The 13,679-nt window shown below is 51.2% G+C and overlaps 1 protein-coding gene across 3 annotated transcripts in view; it reads left to right on the top strand.

Annotated features, from left to right (window-relative positions):
• Nucleotides 1-13,679, top strand: part of LOC109877380 (soluble calcium-activated nucleotidase 1) — a 40,966-nt gene that overhangs the window by 23,555 nt on the left and 3,732 nt on the right. For all 3 annotated transcript variants that reach the window (XM_031811684.1, XM_031811685.1, XM_031811683.1), the window contains exon 3: nt 12,282-12,408. In XM_031811684.1, the coding sequence (XP_031667544.1) occupies nt 12,282-12,408 (127 nt within the window). The remainder of the gene's footprint in view (nt 1-12,281; nt 12,409-13,679) is intronic.

The following is a 13,679-nucleotide window of genomic DNA, read 5'->3' as shown; positions in this document are numbered from 1 at the left end:
CAGTGTGATGCAGAGCCTTAGACCACAGCTACAGTGTGATGCAGAGCCTTAGACCACAGCTAGCAAGCCTTAGACCACAGCTAGCAGAGCCTTAGAACCACAGCTAGCAGAGCCTTAGACCACGCTAGCAGAAGCCTTAGACCACAGCTAGCCAGTGTGATGCAGAGCCTTAGACCACAGCTAGCAGTGTGATGCAGAGGCCTTAGACACAGCTAGCAGTGTGATGCAGAGCCTTAGACCACAGCTAGCAGAGCCTTAGCCACAGCTAGCAGAGCCTTAGACCACAGCTAGCAGTGTGATACAGAGCCTTAGACCACAGCTAGCAGAGCCTTAGACCACAGCTAGCAGAGCCTTAGACCACAGCTAGCAGTGTGATACAGAGCCTTAGACCACAGCTAGCAGAGCCTTAGACCACAGCTAGCAGTGTGATGCAGAGCCTTAGACCACAGCTAGCAGAGCCTTAGACCACAGCTAGCAGAGCCTTAGACCACAGCTAGCAGAGCCTTAGACCACAGCTAGCAGAGCCTTAGACCACAGCTAGCAGTGTGATGCAGAGCCTTAGACCACAGCTAGCAGTGTGATGCAGAGCCTTAGACCACAGCTAGCAGTGTGATACAGAGCCTTAGACCACAGCTAGCAGAGCCTTAGACCACAGCTAGCAGAGCCTTAGACCACAGCTAGCAGAGCCTTAGACCACAGCTAGCAGTGTGATACAGAGCCTTAGACCACAGCTAGCAGTGTGATACAGAGCCTTAGACCACAGCTAGCAGTGTGATACAGAGCCTTAGACCACAGCTAGCAGAGCCTTAGACCACAGCTAGCAGAGTGATGCAGAGCCTTAGACCACAGCTAGCAGAGCCTTAGACCACAGCTAGCAGAGCCTTAGACCACAGCTAGCAGAGCCTTAGACACAGCTAGCAGAGCTTAGAACCACAGCTAGCAGAGCCTTAGACCACAGCTAGCAGAGTGATTGCAGAGCCTTAGACCACAGCTAGCAGAGCTTAGACCACAGCTAGCAGAGCCTTAGACCACAGCTAGCAGAGCCTCTAGACCACAGCTAGCAGAGCCTTAGACCACAGCTAGCAGAGCCTTAGACCACAGCTAGCAGAGTGATGCAGAGCCTTAGACCACAGCTAGCAGAGCCTTAGACCCAGCTAGCAGAGCCTTAGACCACAGCTAGCAGAGTGATGCAGAGCCTTAGACCACAGCTAGCAGAGCCTTAGACCACAGCTAGCAGTGTGATACAGAGCCTTAGAGCACAGCTAGCAGAGCCTTAGACCACAGCTAGCAGAGCCTTAGACCACAGCTAGCAGTGGTGATGCAGAGCCTTAGACCACAGCTAGCAGAGCCTTAGACCACAGCTAGCAGAAGCCTTAGACCACAGCTAGCAGAGCCTTAGACCACAGCTAGCAGAGCCTTAGACCACAGCTAGCAGTGTGATGCAGAGCCTTAGACCACAGCTAGCAGTGTGATGCAGAGCCTTAGACCACAGCTAGCAGTGTGATACAGAGCCTTAGACCACAGCTAGCAGAGCCTTAGACCACAGCTAGCAGAGCCTTAGACACAGCTAGCAGTGTGATACAGAGCCTTAGACCACAGCTAGCGAGCCTTAGACCACAGCTAGCAGAGCCTTAGACCACAGCTAGCAGAGCCTTAGACCACAGCTAGCAGAGCCTTAGACCACAGCTAGCAGAGCCTTAGACCACAGCTAGCAGTGTGATACAGAGCCTTAGACCACAGCTAGCAGTGTGATACAGAGCCTTAGACCACAGCTAGCAGTGTGATACAGAGCCTTAGACCACAGCTAGCAGTGTGATACAGAGCCTTAGACCACAGCTAGCAGTGTGATGCAGAGCCTTAGACCACAGCTCCACTCGGGAGGTCCATGTGCAGAGCCTTAGACCACAGCTCCACTCCGGAGGTCCATGTGCAGAGCCTTAGACCACAGCTCCACTCCGGAGGTCCATGTGCAGAGCCTTAGACCACAGCTAGCAGAGCCCTTAGACCACAGCTAGCAGAGCCTTAGACCACAGCTAGCAGAGCCTTAGACCACAGCTAGCAGAGCCTTAGACCACAGCTAGCAGAGCCTTAGACCACAGCTAGCAGAGCCTTAGACCACAGCTAGCAGAGCTTAGACCACAGCTAGCAGAGCCTTAGACCACAGCTAGCAGAGCCTTAGACCACAGCTAGCAGAGCCTTAGACCACAGCTAGCAGAGTGATGCAGAGCCTTAGACCACAGCTAGCAGAGCCTTAGACCACAGCTAGCAGAGCCTTAGACCACAGCTAGCAGAGCCTTAGAACACAGCTAGCAGAGCCTTAGAACACAGCTAGCAGAGCCTTAGACCACAGCTAGGCAGAGTGATGCAGAGCCTTAGACCACAGCTAGGCAGAGCCTTAGACCACAGCTAGCAGAGTGATGCAGAGCCTTAGACCACAGCTAGCAGAGCCTTAGACCACAGCTAGCAGTGTGATACAGAGCCTTAGACCACAGCTAGCAGAGCCTTAGACCACAGCTAGCAGAGCCTTAGACCACAGCTAGCAGTGTGATACAGAGCCTTAGACCACAGCTAGCAGAGCCTTAGACCACAGCTAGCAGAGCCTTAGACCACAGCTAGCAGAGCCTTAGACACAGCTAGCAGTGTGATGCAGAGCCTTAGACCACAGCTAGCAGAGCCTTAGACCACAGCTAGCAGAGCCTTAGACCACAGCTAGCAGTGTGATGCAGAGCCTTAGACCACAGCTAGCAGTGTGATGCAGAGCCTTAGACCACAGCTAGCAGTGTGATACAGAGCCTTAGACCACAGCTAGCAGAGCCTTAGACCACAGCTAGCAGAGCCTTAGACCACAGCTAGCAGTGTGATACAGAGCCTTAGACCACAGCTAGCAGAGCCTTAGACCACAGCTAGCAGAGCCTTAGACCACAGCTAGCAGAGCCTTAGACCACAGCTAGCAGAGCCTTAGACCACAGCTAGCAGAGCCTTAGACCACAGCTAGCAGTGTGATACAGAGCCTTAGACCACAGCTAGCAGTGTGATACAGAGCCTTAGACCACAGCTAGCAGTGTGATACAGAGCCTTAGACCACAGCTAGCAGTGTGATACAGAGCCTTAGACCACAGCTAGCAGTGTGATGCAGAGCCTTAGACCACAGCTCCACTCGGGAGGTCCATGTGCAGAGCCTTAGACCACAGCTCCACTCCGGAGGTCCATGTGCAGAGCCTTAGACCACAGCTCCACTCCGGAGGTCCATGTGCAGAGCCTTAGACCACAGCTAGCAGAGCCTTAGACCACAGCTAGCAGAGCCTTAGACCACAGCTAGCAGAGCCTTAGACCACAGCTAGCAGAGCCTTAGACCACAGCTAGCAGAGCCTTAGACCACAGCTAGCAGAGCCTTAGACCACAGCTAGCAGAGCCTTAGACCACAGCTAGCAGAGCCTTAGACCACAGCTAGCAGAGCCTTAGACACAGCTAGCAGAGCCTTAGACCACAGCTAGCAGAGTGATGCAGAGCCTTAGACCACAGCTAGCAGAGCCTTAGACCACAGCTAGCAGAGCCTTAGACCACAGCTAGGCAGAGCCTTAGAACACAGCTAGCAGAGCCTTAGAACACAGCTAGCAGAGCCTTAGACCACAGCTAGCAGAGTGATGCAGAGCCTTAGACCACAGCTAGCAGAGCCTTAGACCACAGCTAGCAGAGTGATGCAGAGCCTTAGACCACAGCTAGCAGAGCCTTAGACCACAGCTAGCAGTGTGATACAGAGCCTTAGACCACAGCTAGCAGAGCCTTAGACCACAGCTAGCAGAGCCTTAGACCACAGCTAGCAGTGTGATACAGAGCCTTAGACCACAGCTAGCAGAGCCTTAGACCACAGCTAGCAGAGCCTTAGACCACAGCTAGCAGAGCCTTAGACCACAGCTAGCAGTGTGATGCAGAGCCTTAGACCACAGCTAGCAGTGTGATGCAGAGCCTAGACCACAGCTAGCAGTGTGATGCAGAGCCTTAGACCACAGCTAGCAGTGTGATGCAGAGCCTAGACCACAGCTAGCAGTGTGATGCAGAGCCTTAGACCACAGCTAGCAGAGCCTAGACCACAGCTAGCAGAGCCTTAGACCACAGCTAGCAGAGCCTTAGACCACAGCTAGCAGAGCCTTAGACCACAGCTAGCAGTGTGATGCAGAGCCTTAGACCACAGCTAGCAGTGTGATGCAGAGCCTTAGACCACAGCTAGCAGTGTGATGCAGAGCCTTAGACCACAGCTAGCAGAGCCTTAGACCACAGCTAGCAGAGTCTTAGACCACAGCTAGCAGTGTGATACAGAGCCTTAGACCACAGCTAGCAGAGCCTTAGACCACAGCTAGCAGAGCCTTAGACCACAGCTAGCAGTGTGATACAGAGCCTTAGACCACAGCTAGCAGAGCCTTAGACCACAGCTAGCAGTGTGATGCAGAGCCTTAGACCACAGCTAGCAGAGCCTTAGACCACAGCTAGCAGAGCCTTAGACCACAGCTAGCAGAGCCTTAGACCACAGCTAGCAGAGCCTTAGACCACAGCTAGCAGTGTGATGCAGAGCCTTAGACCACAGCTAGCAGTGTGATGCAGAGCCTTAGACCACAGCTAGCAGTGTGATGCAGAGCCTTAGACCACAGCTAGCAGTGTGATACAGAGCCTTAGACCACAGCTAGCAGAGCCTTAGACCACCGTAGCAGAGCCTTAGACCACAGCTAGCAGAGCCTTAGACCACAGCTAGCAGAGCCTTAGACCACAGCTAGCAGAGCCTTAGACCACAGCTAGCATGTGTGATACAGAGCCTTAGACCACAGCTAGCAGTGTGATGCAGTGTGATACAGAGCCTTAGACCACAGCTAGCAGTGTGATACAGAGCCTTAGACCACAGCTAGCAGTGGTGAGTACAGAGCCTTAGACCACAGCTAGCAGTGTGATACAGAGCCTTAGACCACAGCTAGCAGTGTGATACAGAGCCTTAGACCACAGCTAGCAGAGCCTTAGACCACAGCTAGCAGAGTGATGCAGAGCCTTAGACCACAGCTAGCAGAGCCTTAGACCACAGCTAGCAGAGCCTTAGACCACAGCTAGCAGAGCCTTAGACCACAGCTAGCAGAGCCTTAGACCACAGCTAGCAGAGCCTTAGACCACAGCTAGCAGAGTGATGCAGAGCCTTAGACCACAGCTAGCAGAGCCTTAGACCACAGCTAGCAGAGCCTTAGACCACAGCTAGCAGAGCCTTAGACCACAGCTAGCAGAGCCTTAGACCACAGCTAGCAGAGCCTTAGACCACAGCTAGCAGAGTGATGCAGAGCCTTAGACCACAGCTAGCAGAGCCTTAGACCACAGCTAGCAGAGCCTTAGACCACAGCTTAGCAGAGTGATGCAGAGCCTTAGACCACAGCTAGCAGAGCCTTAGACCACAGCTAGCAGTGTGATACAGGAGCCTTAGAGCACAGCTAGCAGAGCCTTAGACCACAGCTAGCAGAGCCTTAGACCACAGCTAGCAGTGTGATGCAGAGCCTTAAGACCACAGCTAGCAGTGTGATGCAGAGCCTTAGACCACAGCTAGCAGAGCCTTAGACCACAGCTAGCAGAGCCTTAGACCACAGCTAGCAGAGCCTTAGACCACAGCTAGCAGAGCCTTAGACCACAGCTAGCAGAGCCTTAGACCACAGCTAGCAGTGTGATGCAGAGCCTTAGACACAGCTAGCAGTGTGATGCAGAGCCTTAGACACAGCTAGCAGAGCCTTAGACCACAGCTAGCAGAGCCTTAGACCACAGCTAGCAGTGTGATAAGAGCCTTAGAACACAGCTAGCAGAGCCTTAGAACACAGCTAGCAGAGCCTTTAGACCACCAGCTAGCAGAGCCTTAGACCAACAGTAGCAGTGTGATACAGAGCCTTAGACCACAGCTAGCAGAGCCTTAGACCACAGCTAGCAGAGCCTTAGACCACAGCTAGCAGAGCCTTAGAACCACAGCTAGCAGAGCCTTAGACCACAGCTAGAGAGCCTTAGACCACAGCTAGCAGAGCTTAGAACCAAAGCTAGCAGAGCCTTAGACCACAGCTAGCAGAGCCTTAGACCACAGCTAGCAGAGCCCCTTAACCACAGCTAGCAAGAGCCTTTAGACCACAGCTAGCAGAGCCTTAGACCACAGCTAGCAGAGCCTTAGACCACAGCTAGCAGAGCCTTAGACCACAGCTAGCAGAGCCTTAGACCACAGCTAGCAGAGCCTTAGACCACAGCTAGCAGAGCCTTAGACCACAGCTAGCAGAGCCTTAGACCACAGCTAGCAGAGCTTAGACCACAGCTAGCAGAAGCCTTAGACCACAGCTAGCAGAGCCTTAGACCACAGCTAGCAGAGCCTTAGAACCACAGCTAGCAGAGCCTTAGACCACAGCTAGCAGCGCCTTAGACCACAGCTAGCAGAGCCTTAGAGACCACAGCTAGCAGAGCCTTAGACCACAGCTAGCAGAGCCTTAGACCACAGCTCAGCAAGCCTTAACCACAGCTAGCAGTGGGATACAGAGCCTTAGACCACAGCTAGCAGAGCCTTAGACCACAGCTAGCAGAGCCTTAGACCACAGCTAGCAGAGCCTTAGACCACAGCTAGCAGAGCTTAGACCAAGCTAGCAGAGCCTTAGACCACAGCTAGCAGAGCCTTAGACCACAGCTACAGTGTGATCAGAGCCTTAGACCCACAGCTAGCAGAGCCTAGACCACAGCTAGCAAGCCTGTAGACCACAGCTAGCAGAGCCTTAGACCACAGCTAGCAGTGTGATGCGAGCCTTAGACCACAGCTAGCAGTGTGATGCAGAGCCTTAGACCACAGCTAGCGTGTGATGCAGAGCCTTAGAACCACAGCTACAGTGTGATGCAGAGCCTTAGACCACAGCTACAGTGTGATGTGCAGAGCCTTAGACCACAGCTAGCAGAGCCTTAGACCACAGCTAGCCAGAGCCTTAGACCACAGCTAGCAGAAGCCTTAGACCTAGCAGCTACCACAGCTAGCAGTTGTGATGCAGAGCCTTAGACCACAGCTAGCAAGTGTTGATGCAGAGCCTTAGACCACAGCTAGCAGTGTGATGCAGAGCCTTAGACCACAGCTAGCAGAGCCTTAGACCACAGCTAGCAGAGTCTTAGACCACAGCTAGCAGTGTGATACAGAGCCTTAGACCACAGCTAGCAGAGCCTTAGACCACAGCTAGCAGAGCCTTAGACCCCAGCTACAGTGTGATACAGAGCCTTAGACCACAGCTCGCAGAGCCTTAGACCACAGCTAGCAGTGTGATGCTGAGCCTTAGACCACAGCTAGCAGAGCCTTAGACCACAGCTAGCAGAGCCTTAGACCACAGCTAGCAGAGCCCCCTTAGACCACAGCTAGCAGAGCCTTAGCCACCGCTAGCAGTGTGATGCAGAAGCCTTAGACCACAGCTAGCAGTGTGATGCAGAGCATTAGACCACAGCTAGGCAGTGTGATGCAGAGCTTAGACCACAGCTAGCAGTGTGATGCAGAGCCTTAGACCACAGCTAGCAGTGTGATACAGAGCCTTAGACCACAGCTGCAGAGCCTTAGACACAGCTAGCAGAGCCTTAGACCACAGCTAGCAGAGCCTTAGACCACAGCTAGCAGAGCCTTAGACCACAGCTAGCAGTGTGATACAGAGCCTTAGACCACAGCTAGCAGTGTGATACAGAGCCTTAGACCACAGCTAGCAGTGTGATACAGAGCTTAGACCACAGCTAGCAGTGTGATAACAGAGCCTTAGACCACAGCTAGCAGAGCCTTAGACCACAGCTAGCAGAGTGATTGCAGAGCCTTAGACCACAGCTAGGCAGAGCCTTAGACCACAGCTAGCAGAGCCTTAGACCACAGCTAGCAGAGCCTTAGACCACAGCTAGCAGAGCCTTAGACCACAGCTAGCAGAGCCTTAGACCACAGCTAGCAGAGTGATGCAGAGCCTTAGACCACAGCTAGCAGAGCCTTAGACCACAGCTAGCAGAGCCTTAGACCACAGCTAGCAGAGCCTTAGACCACAGCTAGCAGAGCTTAGACCACAGCTAGCAGAGCCTTAGACCACAGCTAGCAGAGTGATGCAGAGCCTTAGACCACAGCTAGCAGAGCCTTAGACCACAGCTAGCAGAGCCTTAGACCACAGCTAGCAGAGTGATGCAGAGCCTTAGACCACAGCTAGCAGAGCCTTAGACCACAGCTAGCAGTTGTGATACAGAGCCTTAGAGCACAGCTAGCAGAGCCTTAGACCACAGCTAGCAGAGCCTTAGACCACAGCTAGCAGTGTGATGCAGAGCCTTAGACCACAGCTAGCAGTGTGATGCAGAGCCTTAGACCACAGCTAGCAGAGCCTTAGACCACAGCTAGCAGAGCCTTAGACCACAGCTAGCAGAGCCTTAGACCACAGCTAGCAGAGCCTTAGACCACAGCTAGCAGAGCCTAGACCACAGCTAGCAGTGTGATGCAGAGCCTTAGACCACAGCTAGCAGTGTGATGCAGAGCCTTAGACCACAGCTAGCAGAGCCTTAGACCACAGCTAGCAGAGCCTTAGACCACAGCTAGCAGTGTGATACAGAGCCTTAGAACACAGCTAGCAGAGCCTTAGACCACAGCTAGCAGAGCCTTAGACCACAGCTAGCAGTGTGCTACAGAGCCTTAGACCACAGCTAGCAGAGCCTTAGACCACAGCTAGCAGAGCCTTAGACCACAGCTAGCAGAGCCTTAGACCACAGCTAGCAGAGCCTTAGACCACAGCTAGCAGAGCCTTAGACCACAGCTAGCAGAGCCTTAGACCACAGCTAGCAGAGCCTTAGACCACAGCTGCAGAGCCTTAGACCACAGCTAGCAGAGCCTTAGACCACAGCTAGCAGAGCCTTAACCACAGCTAGCAGAGCCTTAGACCACAGCTAGCAGAGCCTTAGACCCTACAGCTAGCAGTGTGATACAGAGCCTTAGACCACAGCTAGCAGAGCCTTAGACCACAGCTAGCAGAGCCTTAGACCACAGCTAGCAGAGCCTTAGACCACAGCTAGCAGAGCCTTAGACCACAGCTAGCAGAGCCTTAGACCCACAGCTAGCAGAGCCTTAGACCACAGCTAGCAGAGCCTTAGACCACAGGCTAGCAGAGCCTTAGACCACAGCTAGCAGAGCCTTAGACCACAGCTAGCAGAGCCTTAGACCACAGCTAGCAGTGTGATGCAGAGCCTTAGACCACAGCTAGCAGTGTGATGCAGAGCCTTAGACCACAGCTAGGCAGTGTGATGGCAGAGCCTTAGACCACAGCTAGCAGTGTGATGCAGAGCCTTAGACCACAGCTAGCAGTGTGATACAGAGCCTTAGACCACAGCTAGCAGAGCCTTAGACCACAGCTAGCAGAGCCTTAGACCACAGCTAGCAGAGCCTTAGACCACAGCTAGCAGTGTGATACAGAGCCTTAGACCACAGCTAGCAGTGTGATACAGAGCCTTAGACCACAGCTAGCAGTGTGATACAGAGCCTTAGACCACAGCTAGCAGTGTTATACAGAGCCTTAGACCACAGCTAGCAGAGCCTTAGACCACAGCTAGCAGAGTGATGCAGAGCCTTAGACCACAGCTAGCAGAGCCTTAGACCACAGCTAGCAGAGCCTTAGACCACAGCTAGCAGAGCCTTAGACCACAGCTAGCAGAGCCTTAGACCACAAGCTAGCAGAGCCTTAGACCCACAGCTAGCAGAGTGATGCAGAGCCTTAGACCACAGCTAGCAGAGCCTTAGACCACAGCTAGCAGAGCCTTAGACCACAGCTAGCAGAGCCTTAGACCACAGCTAGCAGAGCCTTAGACCACAGCTAGCAGAGCCTTAGACCACAGCTAGCAGAGCCTTAGACCACAGCTAGCAGAGCCTTAGACCACAGCTAGCAGAGTGATGCAGAGCCTTAGACCACAGCTAGCAGAGCCTTAGACCACAGCTAGCAGAGCCTTAGACCACAGCTAGCAGAGCCTTAGACCACAGCTAGCAGTGTGATACAGAGCCTTAGAGCACAGCTAGCAGAGCCTTAGACCACAGCTAGCAGAGCCTTAGACCACAGCTAGCAGTGTGATGCAGAGCCTTAGACCACAGCTAGCAGAGCCTTAGACCACAGCTAGCAGAGCCTTAGAGCACAGCTAGCAGAGCCTTAGACCACAGCTAGCAGAGCCTTAGACCACAGCTAGCAGAGCCTTAGACCACAGCTAGCAGAGCCTTAGACCACAGCTAGCAGAGCCTTAGACCACAGCTAGCAGAGCCTTAGACCACAGCTAGCAGAGCCTTAGACCACAGCTAGCAGAGCCTTAGACCACAGCTAGCAGAGGCCTTAGACCACAGCTAGCAGAGCCTTAGACCACAGCTAGCTAGGCAGAGCCTTAGACCACAGCTAGCAGAGCCTTAGACCACAGCTAGCAGAGCCTTAGACCACAGCTAGCAGAGCCTTAGACCACAGCTAGCAGAGCCTTAGACCACAGCTAGCAGAGCCTTAGACCACAGCTAGCAGAGCCTTAGACCACAGCTAGCAGGAGCCTTAGACCACAGCTAGCGAGCCTTAGACCACAGCTAGCAGAGCCTTAGACCCACAGCTAGCAGAGCCTTAGACCACAGCTAGCAGAGCTTAGACCCAGCTAGCAGAGCCTTAGAGCACAGCTAGCAGAGCCTTAGACCACAGCTAGCAGAGCCTTAGACCACAGCTAGCAGAGCCTTAGACCACAGCTAGCAGAGCCTATGAGACCACATCTAGCAGAGCCTTAGACCACAGCTAGCAGAGCCTTAGACCACAGCTAGCAGAGCCTTAGACCCACAGCTAGCAGAGCCTTAGACCCACAGCTAGCAGAGCCCTTAGGACCACAGCTAGCAGAGCCTTAGACCACAGCTAGCAGAGCCTTAGACCACAGCTCCACTCGGGAGGTCCATGTGTTTATGTTCTTTTATTCATCAGTTTGCTTTATTTCTTTGCAGTGTTTTACTCTGAAGCGTGTGGTGATTTTAAGTTTACTCAATAGAAAATGTGATTGGATTTGATGTTAATTCAACAAGCTTATTTTATTTTAAGGAGCAGACGTGTTAGCTACATCAGGGATTAATACAGTATTTCTTAATTTATCTTATTTTAGGAGTAGAATAAACTATTGATCTTATGTCCTGTAGGGTCAGACGTGGTTCAGCTACATGCTAAAATAAACTATTGATCTCATGTCCTGTAGGGTCAGACGTGGTTCAGCTACATGCTAAAATAAACTATTGATCTCATGTCCTGTAGGGTCAGACGTGGTTCAGCTACATGCTAAAATACACTATTGATCTCATGTCCTGTAGGGTCAGACGTGGTTCAGCTACATGCTAAATAAGGTATTGATCTTCTGTCCTGTAGGGTCAGACGTGGTTCAGCTACATGCTAAATAAGGTATTGATCTTCTGTCCTGTAGGGTCAGATGTGGTTCAGCTACATGCTAAAATAAGGTATTGATGTCCTGTAGGGTCAGACGTGGTTCAGCTACATGCTAAAATAAGGTATTGATCTTCTGTCCTGTAGGGTCAGACGTGGTTCAGCTACATGCTAAAATAAGGTATTGATCTTCTGTCCTGTAGGGTCAGATGTGGTTCAGCTACATGCTAAAATAAGGTATTGATGTCCTGTAGGGTCAGACGTGGTTCAGCTACATGCTAAAATAAGGTATTGATCTCATGTCCTGTAGGGTCAGACGTGGTTCAGCTACATGCTAAAATAAGGTATTGATCTCATGTCCTGTAGGGTCAGACGTGGTTCAGCTACATGCTAAAATAAGGTATTGATCTTCTGTCCTGTAGGGTCAGACATGGTTCAGCTACATGCTAAAATAAGGTATTGATCTCATGTCCTGTAGGGTCAGACGTGGTTCAGCTACATGCTAAAATAAGGTATTGATCTTCTGTCCTGTAGGGTCAGACGTGGTTCAGCTACATACTAAAATAAGGTATTGATCTTCTGTCCTGTAGGGTCAGACGTGGTTCAGCTACATGCTAAAATAAGGTATTGATCTTCTGTCCTGTAGGGTCAGACATGGTTCAGCTACATGCTAAAATAAGGTATTGATCTCATGTCCTGTAGGGTCAGACGTGGTTCAGCTACATGCTAAAATAAGGTATTGATCTTCTGTCCTGTAGGGTCAGACGTGGTTCAGCTACATGCTAAAATAAGGTATTGATCTCATGTCCTGTAGGGTCAGATGTGGTTCAGCTACATGCTAAAATAAGGTATTGATCTTCTGTCCTGTAGGGTCAGACATGGTTCAGCGTCATGCGGAGGGGCCACCTGGTGGTGTCTGAGAGTGGGGACAGAGTGGAGGTGGAGTGGGACGCAGACAGCCTGACCCTGGAGAGCCACCTGGCTGAGAAGGGACGAGGTGGTTTTAGTTACTGTGGTTCCATCTAAAATGGCACTCTCTTCCCTCTTTAGTGCACTACTTAGTAGTGCAGAAAACAGCGAATAGGGTGCCATTTGGGACCCGGACCTTTTTATATCAGCATTTGTCACAAACTGCTTTTAAAGCTGCAATATGTCACTTTTTGGGGCGACTTGACCAAATTCACATAGAAATGCGTGTTATAGATCTGTAGTTCTCATTGAAAGCAAGTCTAAGAAGCAGTAGATCTGTCCTGTGTGCGCTATTTCTATGCTTCCTGTTCTTAAGTTTTAGATTCTCTACGCTATACCTGCATTTTGTCACAACTACTAGAATTGTAGCAACCAGGAAATGGCAGAGTGATTTCTGCATAGTGCGTCTTTACAGTAACCCAGCCTAGAACCCAAAGACGAAGCAGAAGAGGAGAATGGTTTAAACCAGGGGTTCTCAGATCTCTCAGGGACCCCCAAGTCGTTCCATGTTTTTAATGTACTCCAGAGCTAGGACCGCAGATTCAACTTGTCAACTCATCATCAAACCGTCAACTAGGGGAATCAGCTGAGCTAGTTCTACAATGGAATTGTGAAACGTCTGAGGTTCCACGAGGAGAGGTTTGAAAACCACTGGTTTAAACCACTGTGTTGTGTTCTCTTTGCCTGGCTGTCAGACCACTCTGATTCTGCTCTCTTGCCTACTCCTTATGGATCTGTCTTGCTTTGTAAGGAGTGGCTAGAGGGCAGAGACGGACTGGCAGCCAGGCTAGTATCACATAACAGTAGTTGGAATGTGTTCTTCTTTCTTCTGTCGTATGAGAAGAATACATCTCCAGAAAGTAGTCATACTCCATGACTTATTCCACATGTTATTGTGTTACAGCCTGAATTCAACAGATGTATGTTTTTCCTCTCACCCTCTACACACAATACCCCGTAATGACAAAGTCAAAACATTTATTGAAAATTAAATCCGGAAATATCTTATTTACATAAGTATTCACACCCTTGAGTCAATACATGTTAGAATAATCTTTGGCAGCGATGACAGCGGTGAGTCTTTCTGGTAAAGTTTCTAAGAGCTGTGCACAACTGGATTGTACAATCTTTGCTTTCTTCATTTTAAAATTCTTCAAGCTCTGTCAAATTGGTTGTTGATCATCGCTAGACAACCAAGTCTTTGCCATCGATTTTTTTAAAGTAGATTTAATTCAAAACTGTAACTCGGCCACTCAGGAACATTAACTGTCTTCTTGGTAAGCAACTCCAGTGTAGATT

The sequence above is a fragment of the Oncorhynchus kisutch genome, unplaced genomic scaffold, assembly GCF_002021735.2.
Source record: "Oncorhynchus kisutch isolate 150728-3 unplaced genomic scaffold, Okis_V2 Okis01b-Okis20b_hom, whole genome shotgun sequence".
Taxonomy (NCBI): Eukaryota; Metazoa; Chordata; class Actinopteri; order Salmoniformes; family Salmonidae; genus Oncorhynchus; species Oncorhynchus kisutch.
Note: the sequence above shows the minus strand (reverse complement) of the source record. Positions and strands in the feature narration are given on the sequence as shown.